The 15,558-nt window shown below is 39.0% G+C and overlaps 1 protein-coding gene across 1 annotated transcript in view; it reads left to right on the top strand.

Annotated features, from left to right (window-relative positions):
- Positions 1-15,558, top strand: part of Ryr3 (ryanodine receptor 3) — a 517,407-nt gene that overhangs the window by 205,210 nt on the left and 296,639 nt on the right. The window contains exons 4-5 of the mRNA XM_058584663.1: positions 8,774-8,848; positions 11,064-11,142. Coding sequence (XP_058440646.1) covers positions 8,774-8,848; positions 11,064-11,142 — 154 coding nt within the window. The remainder of the gene's footprint in view (positions 1-8,773; positions 8,849-11,063; positions 11,143-15,558) is intronic.

Raw genomic sequence — 15,558 nt, 5'->3', positions numbered from 1 at the left:
GGGTCAGACCTTTCTTTGCAAATTAAAAACAAGTAGGTATTTTTCTAGAAGAGACTATCTCATTGCCATGTGGGTTTTTGCCGCAAATGATGCTCATGACCCAGAATTCACAGTTTCTTAAATTAGGCTCCGGCCTTTCAACTTGTTGTCCTGAAATACTTCCGTGTAGCTGTGAAATTAATGACATGAACAAAAAGGAGATTGCACAGCCTTCTCATCCAAGAGAACTCATTCTAGCACTTCCAAGAAGGAGGGATGGCTAGATTCAGTAAATTATAAACCACAGGAATGATAAGTTTGGCATTCAGGGTGGGGGAGGTTGTCTGGTCTTGTTTATGTTTTCCCTTTTTATTAGCAGTGTGTATACTTAAAAATTGAAAGAAACAGGAGAATAGGCTGTCTGGGCATGGCTTTTACAGTATTTTTCCTTCCATGCTGTGATGTGAGGGATATGGTAGGTGTAGGAGGTGGGGCTCCCTGCAGTCAGGGACTGCTGAAGGTCCTTCTGCCATCAGATGTTGTCACTCTTTCTTGAAGGGTGAGGGGTGGCCTGTTGGGCTCTTAGCCACTGACATTTGGGCCTACCTTTTTAGGAAACCAACAGCTGACTTGCCAGGTAAGACCGCATGGCCACTGAATTTGGGACACTGGGGCTGTCAGATGCTACCCCTTCCTCCTTTTTTCTGAACTTCAGTAAAATTCTCTTATGATTTTGGTTTTTCACACGTATCCCAAAAGGCCTGCAGAATATGCAGGGAATGTGACAGCCCTGCCTGAAGGGCCTGGGCTGCCTTGCTTGAGTGCCCCACATTCATTTGAAGGCTTTCATAAGACAGGGGAAGTCTTTGGGGGGTTCCTTCATGCAGGTTTCTATAACCGGTGGCTCAGGCACCTTCGACTGTTGATTTTAGGCTCATATTACCCCAATATTGCCAGTAGAAAATCAAGGTGTCAAAACAACAATACTTCCTACTTTTGCAGCATTTTTATCCATGGGGAGCCTCAGGGAGTTAGAGGCATCTCTGCCCAGCTCAGGAAAAGCAGGCTTTGGCAGCTGCCTAGTTGAGGAGTGGAATGTCTGATCCAAATAAAAAGGGAGTGGTGTTGAAGAAGTAAGTTACGTGTCTTGCATTTGACTCTTTGGGGTTTCACACCAAATTACAGGGAGTCAGGGTGGCTGTGATGGACCTATTGAAATCCTGTTATTTTATTTGCTGGCTCTGCCCTCTAATTATGAACCTATCTGTGCCTGTGCCCCTCCTATCCTTAAAATAGGGTTTCTGAGTTCCACTGTACTACAATGAGGTCCCTTTTTTACTTTCATTGAGGAGGAAATATCTTCTTTGTTACCAGGTAGTTATAATCCAAGACCTGTTTGAAACATGTCCATCAGTGCTTCTGGTATCTGAGTGAGACAGTTATTGTACAGCCTTATCTGTCCACCCCTCATAAAAAGTAATGTTGCTTGAGCGGGGTCTTGGTAGTTTGGCCAGAAAGGGGTGGTCCTCCAGCCTGAAATAAGTACAGGCATCCACTGGCTGGGTGAGGCAGCCTTGGTTAACATAGAATGGTGGACAACCAAGTTCTGAGCTTCAAGATTGTGATCCAAAATGAGGAGTCCACAGCAATCAGAGACTCCAGTGGGTTTGAAACACAAGTATGAATCCCTGTGGTGAGAGATTTTTTTTTTCCTATGGAATCTGGAGCTGAGCCTCATGGAGCTAAAAGAGGGACTTGGAGGTGTCTTGAATAAAAAAGGCTGACTCTCTGGGGTTTCCATGTCATATCAAGGTAAGACTAGATTCTAGGAGTCAGTTTCTAAAAGCACTCATGCTAAAAATGCATTTTGGTCTGCCATTGAGGTGGGCCAAATATTTTACTAAGGATCCTAGCAACTTAACTGCACACTTGAGCAACTGAAAATTTAATGAATAGACAAAAATCCTTCTATAGCTCCATTTTTTTAACCCCATGCAGTATGTTCTCCCCCTCCCCCCACGGTACACTTTTTATTGAAATTATGATACAGTACTAATGGTAAAGAAAAACTTAGAGAAGGATAAAGCCCAATAGTTCTGCAGCCAACCAAGTAGCTATTTCATTTTTATAGGTTTCCTTATCATCTTTGTGTATATACATGGAATAATTGAAGGTATTTTGTATTCTGCTTTTTTCAGTGACATGTCATAAGCATTTTTCCATTTCCACATAGCCTCTGTAATTGCAGCCTTTAATGGTTGCAGAATAGAACATCCTAAAGAAGCCCCATAATTTACTAAAATCTCTTTTGGATTTTAGGTTCTTTTCAGGTTTTTGTTTTGTTGCACTCATTATAATGCTCTTATTGCAACTGTGTGCATATATTCCTGCTTCTCTTGAGTTATTCCCAGAAGTAGAATGACTCCAGCAGAGGTTATAGACTCCTTTACGGCTCTTTTTATATATTGCTATATTGCCTTGCAGAAGAGATGTACTCAGTGCCACCTTGCACAGGACCATATCAGCTAAACTGCAACTGCAACAGCATTTTCCCTCCGTTTGTGCAAATTTCATAGATGTGAAATGATATATCCAAGTTCCTTTAATTGTCAGTCCTTTCATTATGGAAAGAGATTAAGTTTTTTCCATATGTTTTAATTTTATTCTGATATGAATCATTCATATCTTTGCCTTCTGGTTTATTCGAGCCTTGGTGTTTTCCTACATTTCAATGAGATATTAACTCTTTGTCATAGCGATAGTCTTTCTGTAGCCTATTAAATGTTGGCGTTTCCATTGTTCTGAAGTTCAGTAATTTAGGCACAATCATATTTCTTTTATTTCCTGTGAATGCACTTGTTATTTTAAAGCATGGATAAGTATTAGGTCTGTATGGAATATAGACTATTTTATTACAGGCTGGTTGTTCTGGAATTCAATTTTAAAATGAAATATTTAATTTTCTTATCCACGCAGAATCTATGTTCTTATCTTCTTATGTTTCCTGTAGCTCTTACTGAATGCTTTTCTGATTTGCTATCCACACATCAGAGACATGTGCTTAATAATACTAGCTTCCCATTGTTGTACTGAAAATCTGGTTTATCAAATGCTACATTTTCATATGGTCAAATCTGTTTAACAGCTGAATCCATACCAGAGTGAATTAATTTTGCTTCATGTCACTTCTTAAAACTCAGTTCTTCTTAGAATAAAAATTTATTACTGTTTATATTTCCAAATTAGTTTTAATCACAGTTGAATTCAAAAATACCCTATTTGAATTTTATTTAAAACTACAGTAAAGCTATAAGTGAAGTTTTAGAGAATAAGCATTTACAAATATTAATATCCTCTTTCAGTAACAAATATACCTTTTCATTTCATTGAATCAAATTTTATACAATAATGATTTTGGTTTCCTTTTAAAGACTCCTCTCACCTAAGTAAATACCTAAAAATCTGTTTTCTAGTAGTAGAAATCATGAGTGGAATCTTTCATTATTTCATTATTGTCACTTGCACGAAAAGACATGGAAACCTGGGCAATCTAAAGGGCTGCCATCATGCTCCGTCCATGTTATGTGACCTTGTAGAAGGACTTCCTTTCTTTGATGGCCAAAGAGTGGAACAGAAGTAGGATGAGAAAAGAGAATTATAGGACATGCATGCACATCCAGAAAATGACATCATAGCCTTCCTGTAAGACCTCCAAGAAACACAGCCCCTGAAGCTTGGTGGGTTATATTATATATAGCAAGGAACCTTCCTGGAGCCCTGGAATGTTTCTTAGAGCCTAGGACTCCTAAATGGAATTTAGTTTCTAGATCATAAAATGATACAGCTTAGCGATCTAACAAGTCTTGAAGCATTTATGTGGCTGGATAGAAGTTGAGTTACCCCCTCCTCAGTTGCTATATCTGGTTGACCTTACTGGGAGGCAGTGTCCTCTGGAAACTACAAAAAGAAATGTCAGTGTTAGAAATTAATCTTGAAATTACAGGTGAAATGATTGAATTAATGACCTAATGGAACATTTTTCCTCTGTGCATGGCATCAGGGACTTTTGCCAGTTTTTTCTTGACCAGCCCCTATCCTGTGAAGTTGTATCAAATGTTCTCCTTCTTCCAATAATGACAGACAAGATCACTCATAGCAGGGATAGGATCACCATCCCAGGAAAGTTTATGTCTTAAGGTCTGGATCTCCTCACATGAATGGATGCATATAATCTTCCATGTATCTTTCCTAAAATATTATTCCATAGTTGGTCTTCAATAGTGAACAGTTACTAGAATTTGTAGTTAGCCTCAAGTTCAAATCCAAACTCCCTGCTTATATGCCAACCATAGGAAGTTTCTTAAATTGTCCACAACTAACTTTCCTATCTGCAAAATGGAGACAAAAGGACCACATCTTCCAATTATTCATTCATTCATTTAGGGAATATTTAATGTGCGTCTCCTATGTACCAGCCACTGATAAAAAATGCCATGTCCTCTGCTCTGTCAGTGTCATGAAGCTGATATTCTAGGGCAAGAGAAGGTACATAGATATCAAAAATAACATGAATTCATGTCAGCTACTAATAATATCATGAGAAATAATAAAGCAGAAAATCATGATAGAGTAACTTTTTTTTTTTTTACAAAGAGTGATCAGAGAAGACTTCTTTAATGAGATAGCTGAGCATGGAAATGAATAAAGGATGGAAACTAGTTATGAGATTATTGAGAGAAGAGCATCCTAGGCAGAGGGAAACACGTATGCAGAGGCCCTCTGGAAGGAGCATATTTGTCTACAATATAGAGGAAGACCAGTATGTCTGGAGCAGGAGTTGTGGGGAGCATGAAACTTGTAGGTGAAGTCAGAGAAGTGTAAAGGAACCAGATCATGGAAGGTAACATTCAGCAAATTACAGCCAGCCAGCCAAATCCAGCTTACAGTCTGTTTACATACACTCTCCAGGTTAAGAATGGCTTTAAATTTCTAGAAGTGAGAGAGAACTATATTACAGTGATTGTATGTGGCCCACAGAGTCTAAAGTACTTGCTGCCTGGCCTCTTAAAGAACTTGCCAACTCCTCATGCAGGGTCTTAGGGAGAACTTTATTACTTCTAAGTGGCATTGGAAGCCACGAGGGGGTTTTGAGCAAGAAAGTAATGTGATGTAGTTGACAGGTTTAAAAGAGTGACTCTGGCTTCCCTGTTAGCTTGCATCATACCCAGAGGAAAGGCAGAGCAGGGAGCACAGTGGGAGGCCACTATGATTGTTCAGGTGAAACCTGAGATGACTACACTGGTAGCATCTGGGTACCAGCTGGTTAGACACAGAGCATATCTTGAAGATGGCATTAAAAGTTGCTTTGGATTGAGTGTGGGATATGAGTGCAAAGAGGAAGTAAAGGCAGACCTCAAAATTTTAGGTATATTCACCCCTCCTAATGTTGCCATGGAAAACAAAGGAGAAAATTATCCTTTCTACTCTGAGCTTGACTCCTCCATTAATCCACTATTTTTTAGTCTGAGTTCCTTTGATCATGACACCATCCTTTCAAAAACCTATCTGTGTCCCTTAGCCATTGAACAGAGATAGCCTACCCCACACTGCTGGACCAGTTGATCTTAGCACTGCATAACCTCACCACCCTACAACAGCTGTCGCCAGCTGCTTCCATTCACCAACCCCAGCGCTAACCAGTGAATGATCTGAGACTTCCCATGTGTGAATCATAGCTTCCACTCCCAGGCCCTCACCTGTGTGGGATCCTTTCTTCCCATCAGTTCATACCAGCAGTCTGTCGTGGTCTACCCTCCCAATGAAGCTCTTCCTGAGGGCACCCTTTTTACCTTCCGAGGCTGTTCTAGCCATATGATTTCTCTCTCTTAATGGGCACACTGTTTATATTTGTACTACATTTTTTTTTACATCATTCTTATCTTTAATCCTACCAAACTACAGAAAAGGAGACATGGTAGCATATGATTTGGTGCCCTTGCTTTGTTGAGTCCCAACTCTGCACTTGAAACCTGTATGACTTTGAGCAAGTCACTTTACCTCTTTAAGCCACAGTTTGTATAGATGTAAAATGGAGATGATTACCATAGTCATTTTGCAGCATTAATTAAGAAGATAAAATGAGGTGATTCGTGGATACCACTTAGAACAGCCCTGTGTCTGCTTAAAGCTCATTAAGTCCCAGCTCTTTCAGCTTCTCTCACTCCATGAAGGAACTGAGGAAGTGGCTTCTGTCCTGTTCTTCCTGTGCTGTGTACATTCACTTTACACACAGTGGGCAAACGAACATAAAGAGCAGAGCCAGAAAAGCCCACGTTCGTATATCCCCCTGACGCGTCAGCTTGATATATAAGGCAAGCTACTTACTCCCTTTTAGCATCATATTCCTGACATGCAAAGTGGGGGAGATCACTCCCACCTTGATGAGCTGTGGTAGTCTGTAAAGCACCTGATGTGCATCGCATGTTCTATGATAGCAATAGCATGCTGATGATCAAAGGCTCTGTAGGGAAAATTCCCTGGCTCTTACAGCACTGAAGAATGATTGTTCCATTAAAGGCAGTGGTTCTCAAAATGTCCCTGTTCCAGGGACATCAGTGTCATCCATACCTTGTTAGAAATGGAAATTATCAGGCCCCATCCCTGTTTGTGGGAGCAAACACTGCAGAGTGGGGTCCAGATGATTCTAAGGACCACATAACCCAGGGTTAATAACAGGAAGTCTAATTTAGTTGGTTCAGTTTAAGACATAGGTCTGGTTTGGGAGTATGCGCCCACAATAAAAGCCTTCAGGAGCCTAAAAGGATCTAAGGACCAGCATCTCAGGACCATTGTCTTAGAGGAGGGAGGACCTGACATCTGAAGGCTCCAGGGTTCTGCACAGTGACTTCTCATTCAATCCCGGGGGTAGGGGGTATTTGAGTTCCTCTGCTTGTCTGGTAGCACCATAAGGAGGGTCCTGAGGACTCAGAGAAGTTTCCAGTAGTACCAGAGAAAGAGAGGAACTCAAGTTCTTCAGAGCTGCTTTTTGGGGTCAACAACTCTTAACTTCTTATGATTACAGAGCTAATAGGAACACAGAAGAATGGGAGGACCACGTAACCCAGGGTTAATAACAGGAAATGTAATTTGGTTGGTTCGGTTTAAGACATAGGTCTGGTTTGAGAGTATGCGCCCACAATATAAGCCTTCGGGAACCTATAAGGATACATCAGTTAACTTGTAAGAATATAAGCGTGTGGGGACAATTTTGCTTAGACTGACAAGATGTGAAAATTATTTAGTATGTCTAATTTTAATGTAAGGTGTTGACACATTTGTAAATACAGAAACTGAGGTTATTGCAAATGATTTCAAGAAACTTGGAAATACTGTGAAGAGCATTGAAATTCCTACAAAGTATTAAAGTCTGAAGAACATTTTAAATATCTCCATTGCTGTGGGGAAAAAAAAAAGCACAGCTGCTTTTATATTTAGTTATCAGCTTTTTTGGAACATGATACCACGTTTATCTTTTTTCTCCTCTTTAGGCTCATTGTATGACATGAAAAATCATCTCTTTGACAGAGTGATTCTGCTAATCCACGTAGAGTTGAAATAGAATTACTCAAGGACTTAGCCAGACATCCACCATGTCTCCCTGCTGTCTGATTCCCCTCCTCCACAATGCTCATTATTGTGACTGGAGGGAACCCTCCAGACAGGACAGCATCTCCAACAGCCAGGCTTCTAGGCTGCAGAACTAAATAAAGGGGCTGCAGAAAAGATGGCCTTGGCCTATAAAAAGACAGTGTTGAAATTTCTGTTGATAATTTTTGTCTCCGGCTTTGGATTCTCTGTGTAAGTTTGGGGAAGGCAGAGCCCTCCTAAAAGGGTTGTCTGATCAAAAACTTTGGACTGGGTCAGGTTGGCCAGAGAGGTAAGAGATGAGAAGTGTAATGGCAAAATATTCTAGATTTTCCTGCGGATTTCAGCTTTCCAAGCTGCCTAGTTAGCTGTAATTAGAATAAATTATAGTTTTGTCTCATATACTATTCAGTTCAGGATAACTACGAGTGAGTCAGATTAAAAGAGAAAGTAAGAAACAGACACCAATGGCTTTTTCTTTTTCTCACCTCTCTTCACTCTTTGGGAGCCACTGAGCACATGTCTACAGTGGAGCTGCCTGGTGATGCAAAGAAGGCACTCAGATGCATCAACCAGAGTGTCCGTTTCTGCTTAACTAGTTACCTTTTAAAGTCCTGGATTTCAGAGCCATCCCTCGTTGGTGATATCTGTTTAAAAGGACCCATTTAAGTGAGTGGGTAGAAGGCACAGGTGCCTGGAAGGGAAAAAAGACTGCAAGATGCAGAATGTGCGTGCATGAGTGAGCTCCGGCCAGCCAGCCACTCTCCTGTCACTAGGCTGTAGTCACATCACATTTGTTTCTCTCTCTCACTCTGAAGGCTTCTGAGAAGTTTCTAAGAAAGGTAAGTAGCACCTCTCTCATTCCTGTGCTTCTCTGGTAGAACAGCTCTGGGTATCTGCTGATCCTGGGCTGAGGCCATTTCTGAGAAGAGGTGTGGTCCCTGTGTTCTTTCCCAAGGATGTTGCATGGCTGTGGTCACAAGCCTTCTTCCACCCATCAGCCCGACACATGCTTCTGGAATGAACTCCTTGGGAGCCCTTGTAATAAGTCTTTTTCTCGGAGTCTCTCTCTCTCAAAATTTTTGTGTTGCTTTGCTGTCAGAGAAGCCACATCTGGTCCATGCTGATATTTTCCTCCTCATTCCCACAGGCAGCACAAGGGGGTGGCCACAGGACCCTGCTCTATGGTCATGCAATCCTCCTGAGGCACTCTTTCAGCGGAATGGTAAGCTCATCTGTTTGTCGGCTTTCACCACTCAAGGAGGAGGGAAAAGATGAAGGGAAGAAACCAGTTACTCCAAATTAACATTAGGAACAAGTTGATATATAAACAACTATAGTACATTATTGTCTTCCTCAATTTTTTGATTATGTTTTGTGTTTTCTTAATATCTGATACATACCCGCTCCATAAGGAAGACAGACATGTGTTATTGTTGTTTTCTTCACTGAGCCCAATCCAACCAAGTACACTGCCTGATCATACAGATAAATAATTGTTGAATTAATGACTGATCAAATGAACCATGTAGTAACTAAGTTCTTGAGTATACGAGGATAACCAGCATAGAAGAAAAACCAGTTGGATGGATTTCTATGACATTTTCCCTCTTTTACTGAGCTAAAAGAAATGGGATGATGTTCAAGGCCTTCAATTCTGGAAGAAATTGAAGGTATTATGTTAATCCAGAGGAAGAAGGAAGATAAGGGAAAAGGCAGCCCATCACAGAGAGCTGGTCAGGATATAACTAATCAGGGATTTAGAACCCAAATACCCAGAATGGAGATAACTTGGTGTTACTTGGGGAAAAAACTTGCAAATTTTTAATAAATATGACTTTTGAAGTATAGCTATTATAGATCTCTTGCAGGAATGGTTAAGAATATTATGATCTCAATCAGGTATAATATGGGCCAACTCCAATAACATTTACTCTCAGTTCCTGAGTGTATTATGCTCACTTGCTAGCAAGATAAGGGAGATTTGTCTTCTTTCTCTAGCCCTAGTGAAAAGCTGACACATTAATTCAAGACTTTATTTCACACATTTCCACCTGCAGCATGATGCAAAGCTCAACTCAAAGCTTGAACTATGCAGTTGTCACAGGATCAGCAACTGCCTCTTAAATAATTTACTTATTGCTGCATTCTTTTTTTCTGGGCACTGGTAAGAAGTTGACCTGAACATCCATTTGTCCTTCTGGCAAAGCTGAAACAAACAAACAAAAAATAGCCATTGTAGCTGGAGACCTTTTAATAGTAGGGAAATTTACCCTGCTGTCTCTAGCATTGAAAGGTGATTGCTCTTTTAGAATCTATTCTTATTCATAGGGTTAAATAAAAACCTAACACCTCTCTTTTTCCTACCTAAATAGGTTTAGCAAACTTCAAACTACACATTTATCATGGCTTCAAAAACTCAAGCTAAAACGCTGGTAGGGAAAGGAAGACTTATACTATTTATCATTAAGTTTACTCCTTTAAAAAAAAATTCCACTCACAGTTAACACAGGCTCTGCACTGGTAGTTCCTTTGAAGATTAGTTCTGGGAATAAAGCTTGTGAAATATGACTCTGTACATTGCAATGATTTTCCACCTTTTTGTAGCAAACTAGAAGTATAGTGCAGGAAGCACGTCCCTAGTGAGCATCTACCTCCTGCACCATTTCCAAGGTGTGTTGCTGTGCCACCATGAGGAAGGCAGGAAATGGCCATGGCTTCCTTTCCTTTAATAAGCTACTTTAAAAATCATCTTTCAACTTTTATCTGTACATGTTTATAATCAGAAAAAAAGTGTAAATGTTGTTTTGAGAAATTTTTAAACTCATAGAAAATTTGACAAACTGAAAAATAAATAAAAGAAGGGAATTGTATGTGGTTCCCACTCCCCAACCCCCACTATCTAAACACAACTTTCATTAACCTGATGTAATTTCCTTTTAGTCTAGTTGTAAACATTTAAATTTTGTACACATTAACTATATAAAGTATAATTTTGTATATGACTTTGTAGCTCAGGGTATTGTAAACAAAGTTCCATGCTTTTACACATTCTTGATAAATACTATTAACAACATAATATTCCATAAAATAGAAGTACTACAGTTTATCTAACTTTCCATTATTCTTGATCATTTATGTTCCATTTATGTTGTTCCCAATTTAAAATTTCCAGCATTTCATTGAACTAAAACATATTTCAAATTTATTTCTGTAACATAGTTCTGTATGTTAATCAAGAGAGCATCAAATAACAGCCTCTTTGAGGCTTTAAATTTATTATAGAAGTATTTCCCCAAAGCATTGTACCATTTAACCTTCCAACAGGCAAGATAGATGAGCCCATTTCTCAGGAGCTCACTGTTGAGGCTAGCTAATGATGGGGTACCAAGACCCTATAGAAGAGTCTGACTTCACTAGCATCTGCTCTTGTTTTGCAGTATCTAACTTGTTTGACGACATCAAGATCCCAGACAGATAAGCTTGCCTTTGATGTAGGTCTACAGGAGCAAGCCACAGGTAAGTCACCATCCCTGAGCTCCTGCCCTGTGGGGTTTTATACTAAAAGCTTTCACTTACTCACTTGGGATTCCAAACCAATCAGGTCAAGAAACAGGTTTGGAAAAATTTTAGAAAATGAAGCACTAAAGAAAGAATATGTGAGGGGCTGGGGTTATAGCTCAGGGGTAGAGTACTTGTCTCACACAGGTGAGTCACTGGACTTGATCCTTTGCACCAAATAAAAATAAAGAATGTGTGAAGTGTATGGAAACATAGAAACTAAGCGTGAAGAAGAAAATAAGGCTTTAACCACCAGTGCTTTGAGTCTCAGAGAAAAACTAGTCTTTAGGGTTTGATACTTAAAGTAAGAGCTATCATTCCTGATAAGAACCAATGTAACTGAATAACTGCTAAGAAAAAAATAAAGGCAGCATAATAACAGTTTACGTAATAAAGGATAGCGTCCAGGTTAAAGGGGCAGGCCCTTTTATTCTGCAGTGACCAAGCTATTTCTAAAGCAGTTTTCCAGCTGTTAGTCAGCCAATTCTGCCATTCCAGTGTGTTCCCTTTAGTATCTTTTACTTCATATTTTTCTTTAAATTTACTTTCCCACTTAGAATTTTATAGGCCAAAATTTTATTATTCCTTTAAGTAGAAAACCAGTGTTGCTCACCATAAAAGTAAATACAGTGAAAAGAAAAACATGACAAATAATTGAGATGTTGACAAATATTAGAAAAGTGTTAGTTTCACTAGTTCTACATTGATTTTTTTTCAGATAGAACTAGTTTAAAAGAGAATAGAGTAGTAAAAAGAAAATTATCATATGATTCAATTCAATTCCATTTGTCTTTTAATAATGGTATATATCGTAAATTTGGGGATTCTCTGGCTTTTTCTTTTTTTTTCCCTGAAGCAATCAAAAATATTGATAGTCAAAATGTAGCTTCTAAGTAAGGTGGTGACCAGGATGATACTGCAGAGGAACAGCTGACCTAGGGGTATAATGTGCTCTCTATGGCTGGGAATATTCATAGCCGATCTCACCATCTATCAAGGTCAGTATGGAATTCCTGCTCCATTTAGAGGTTAGGTTATTGCTAACCAGGATTCTCAGTTGCAAACAGAAACTGATTCGGGTTAACTCGAACCAAATAAGAATTTATTCAGATATATAGAATATTTGGTAGAACAATCACTAAAGCTGGAACTCCCGACTTGGAAATTGGAATGCCAGAAAAGGACAGGCCAGGGAAGAACCACAGCAGAGGGCAAACTGTAAGTACGTCTAATTTGAATGCAGTCTTGAATATCATGACATTTTCCCAAAATAGGGAGGGGCTTCCCATGTTGGGTAGCCAAAGAAGGACAAAAGTCTGCATTGTTACTCTAACATTGGGCCAGCTTATAAAGGATACACATTGTTTCACTTCATAGGTTGTCAAAAAAAAAAAAAAAACCCTAACATCTAAACCATCTTTAGCTATTGTTTCTGTGTATTGCACAGTGGGGTCCTAAGAGTGCCCTAGGAGAGCACCTTTCTCCCTATCCCCTCTTCTCCTTTTTGAACAAAGCAGAAGACTAGGCTGCTTCTTCCCATTATGAGTTTTTTTTTTCCCCTTGAACAAAAGATTATATTTGAATTTTTATTTGGTGTTTCTTTATTTTCACCTAAAGTGTTTTTCTTAAAATATAATTTCCTCTAAGGTGTTGTCAACTGTTGCTGAAAATTGCCAAATGAGTGAAGTGCCTCTCTCTGAATATGAGTTGGCCTCCCTATATAAACCCACTGTCAATCTTGGAGCTTATAATTGGAAAAGTCATATATGGTCATTCTATTTACATCAGTAAAATGACTTTATACTTCATGAAAGTTGGGAAGAAATTGAAAAATAACACTTTCTAGTTATGTGATCAGGGATTCTGTATTAACTACTAGAGCCTTCAATAAAAATGGAGGAAAAAAAATAACAGCAGAGAATATTACTCTTTTGGGTACTTTTTTCAGAGTTCCTGAAATCAGACTTGGTGGGAATTGTGACAGACTAGGCAAACATGTGATCAAGATTATGTCAAGATCAAGTCAGCTGATGAGATGTGGCAAGAAACAGGGGTTCTTAGCTGGGTCTTTGTGAAAATTTTAGGCCTAAAGTAGTTTACTTTTATTTCACCTGGCTCTCCACAACCCATTTCATATTCTCTTTAAATAAGGGTGGCCTGGTATTTGTGAAGAAGAAAGAGAAGCACATGCAGCCATGACAGGGATCTCCTCATCATAGGAGGAGACTCATGTGCAATCCAACAGGGTGGGATCTTGGTTTCTGACTGGATGATGCTATGAATGCACTTTAGACAGAGAAAAGTCTTCAGAGTTGTGAATAAGTAGACTGCTTATTGTTTGAGGGGAATCTCCAGGAAAATGAGAGAGGAGAAAGTTTGGGGGATGGGGATGGAGGTTTGAACATTTTGGAAGCTCTTATCCCCCTACACACTGGGTAATTAATTCCAAACAGAACTGATGATAAATTTACCCTTGATTTTACTTAATTCTTCCTGTTCTCCTGTTAAAGTGTTTTATTATTATTGTTTTATTCTTTTAAGGATTTAGTCATAACTTTAGAATCTAGACTTGGAGAGAAATCTGTTTTTAAAAAAAATATATATCGCACACACTTAAAGTGCTGGTATGTATTTTAGGGCCAGTGATGGGCTCATCCTCTTGATTCAAGGAACAGCTCTCTCCCTGAGTTCCAGAGCACTCTTCCCTTCACAAGCATGCCTGCTCAGGGCTTACCTCATGCCTGATGCCCTCCCATGGTCCACAGAGTACATAAAGGATACACATCATTTTCCCCTTCAAATATCCCATGAGTTTAAACTTAAAGTAATACCTATGCATAGTTTAAAGAGAGAAATTGAAGCTTATCATAAACATCAGTCTCCTACCCTCCTGAGCTCCCTGCTCTGAACTGTTCATATCTGGGGTACCTACTTTCAGCTCCTTCAGTATTATTCCCATTTTTGATAGATGTGTATACACTGCTATTTTATTATTCTTTTTAGATTAGGTGTTATCTATTGATGTTCTGATAAAAATTAACTCATATTCATTCTATTCTTCTCTATCGTCTCTCTCCACACTCCCAATGTATTTACATCTATTTTTATCTAATGAACAAATCCACTTTAACCCTTTACATTGTCATATTTGTCACTTTTATTTGAAATAAGCCACGTAATATGCTAAGATCATGTTTATTTTATTTTACTAATTTTTGATTTACCAGTAGTCAGTTGCCTATTTGTCAAGTTTTGGTTACCCAGTCATTTTTTTCATTTCCAAATGTTCCCACAGAACTGAAACTCTCCCCTCATTAAACTCAATTATATTATCCCTCTGTCAGTTTCATCTTCTTAGAAATATCCACCATCATTCAGGGCCTTCCCTTTGCCTCTTTCTATGTTTCCTGAATCTTGTGGGTTTTTCCTTTCTTGGCTGACCACTTCACCTTGGTGAAGCATGCTGCTCAGTAGCTTTTATAGCAAAGGTCCATTAGGGAGATGATTGTTGTCCGAACATTTCTTAATTATAACTTCATAAGCACTTCATAGTTTATTTTAATTTTGTGCATTGGAGAAAAAATTTCTCCTCATCTTCCTGAAGGCTTTCTTCTAGCTTAAGGTCTGGCTGTTGAGAAGTCTACATTCTGATTCCTGATGCTTGGTATGTAACTATTTTTTTCTTTTCTCAATGCTTAGATCTTTTCACCCTGGTGTTAGTAATTGCACAGTGTGTCTTGTTCCTGTTTCACAGGAATGGACCTTGGTGAGGTCTCTATTCTTCATTACATGAGAGACTTCATAGATCCTTTCAATTTGTTTGGAAATGATTATCTTTCAGCAATGGAAAAAAATTTAATAACAATATTTCTTTGTTACTTTCCTCTGTTCTTGCTTTCTGAAATTCCTCTAGATGGATTTTCTAATTCTCTTTTTGCTCCTATTTCTAACCTGTTTTTCTTTCTGGAAGAATTTTTCCATTTGTAATCCTTTTTTTTTTTTTCCTATTTTCTTTTTTTCAGGATCGAAGGGTATTTTATTTTTCTCTAAAGGGGTTCTTCAGAGAAAAGCAGAGCTTTCCTCTTACCTCTCTGATATTATTAATTGTAAGATTTTATAAAGTTCTTTTTTTTCTTTATTTCCTCCAGCCTTGCCCCCTTTCTGCTTTGTTCCTGTCATTTTGTATTGGGGACTTGGCTCAGGTTTCTGGTGATCCGTGATCTTCCCTCCTGTTCAGGTAAAGACAGCAGAAGTTGCCTGGAAGCCGACTGTGGCTTGACATCTTCTGAGCCTCGCTCTTGTAGTGTGGCAGAGACCTGGGCCTTTTGTGGGAGATCCTCGGCCCACAGTATTTTTTATCTTAAATAGTTTGGC

The sequence above is a fragment of the Marmota monax genome, unplaced genomic scaffold, assembly GCF_021218885.2.
Source record: "Marmota monax isolate L192 unplaced genomic scaffold, Marmota_monax_Labrador192_F-V1.1 WCK01_AAM20220418_F8-fsc00001, whole genome shotgun sequence".
In the NCBI taxonomy this organism is placed as follows: Eukaryota; Metazoa; Chordata; class Mammalia; order Rodentia; family Sciuridae; genus Marmota; species Marmota monax.
This window is presented reverse-complemented; position numbering and strand designations above follow the sequence as displayed.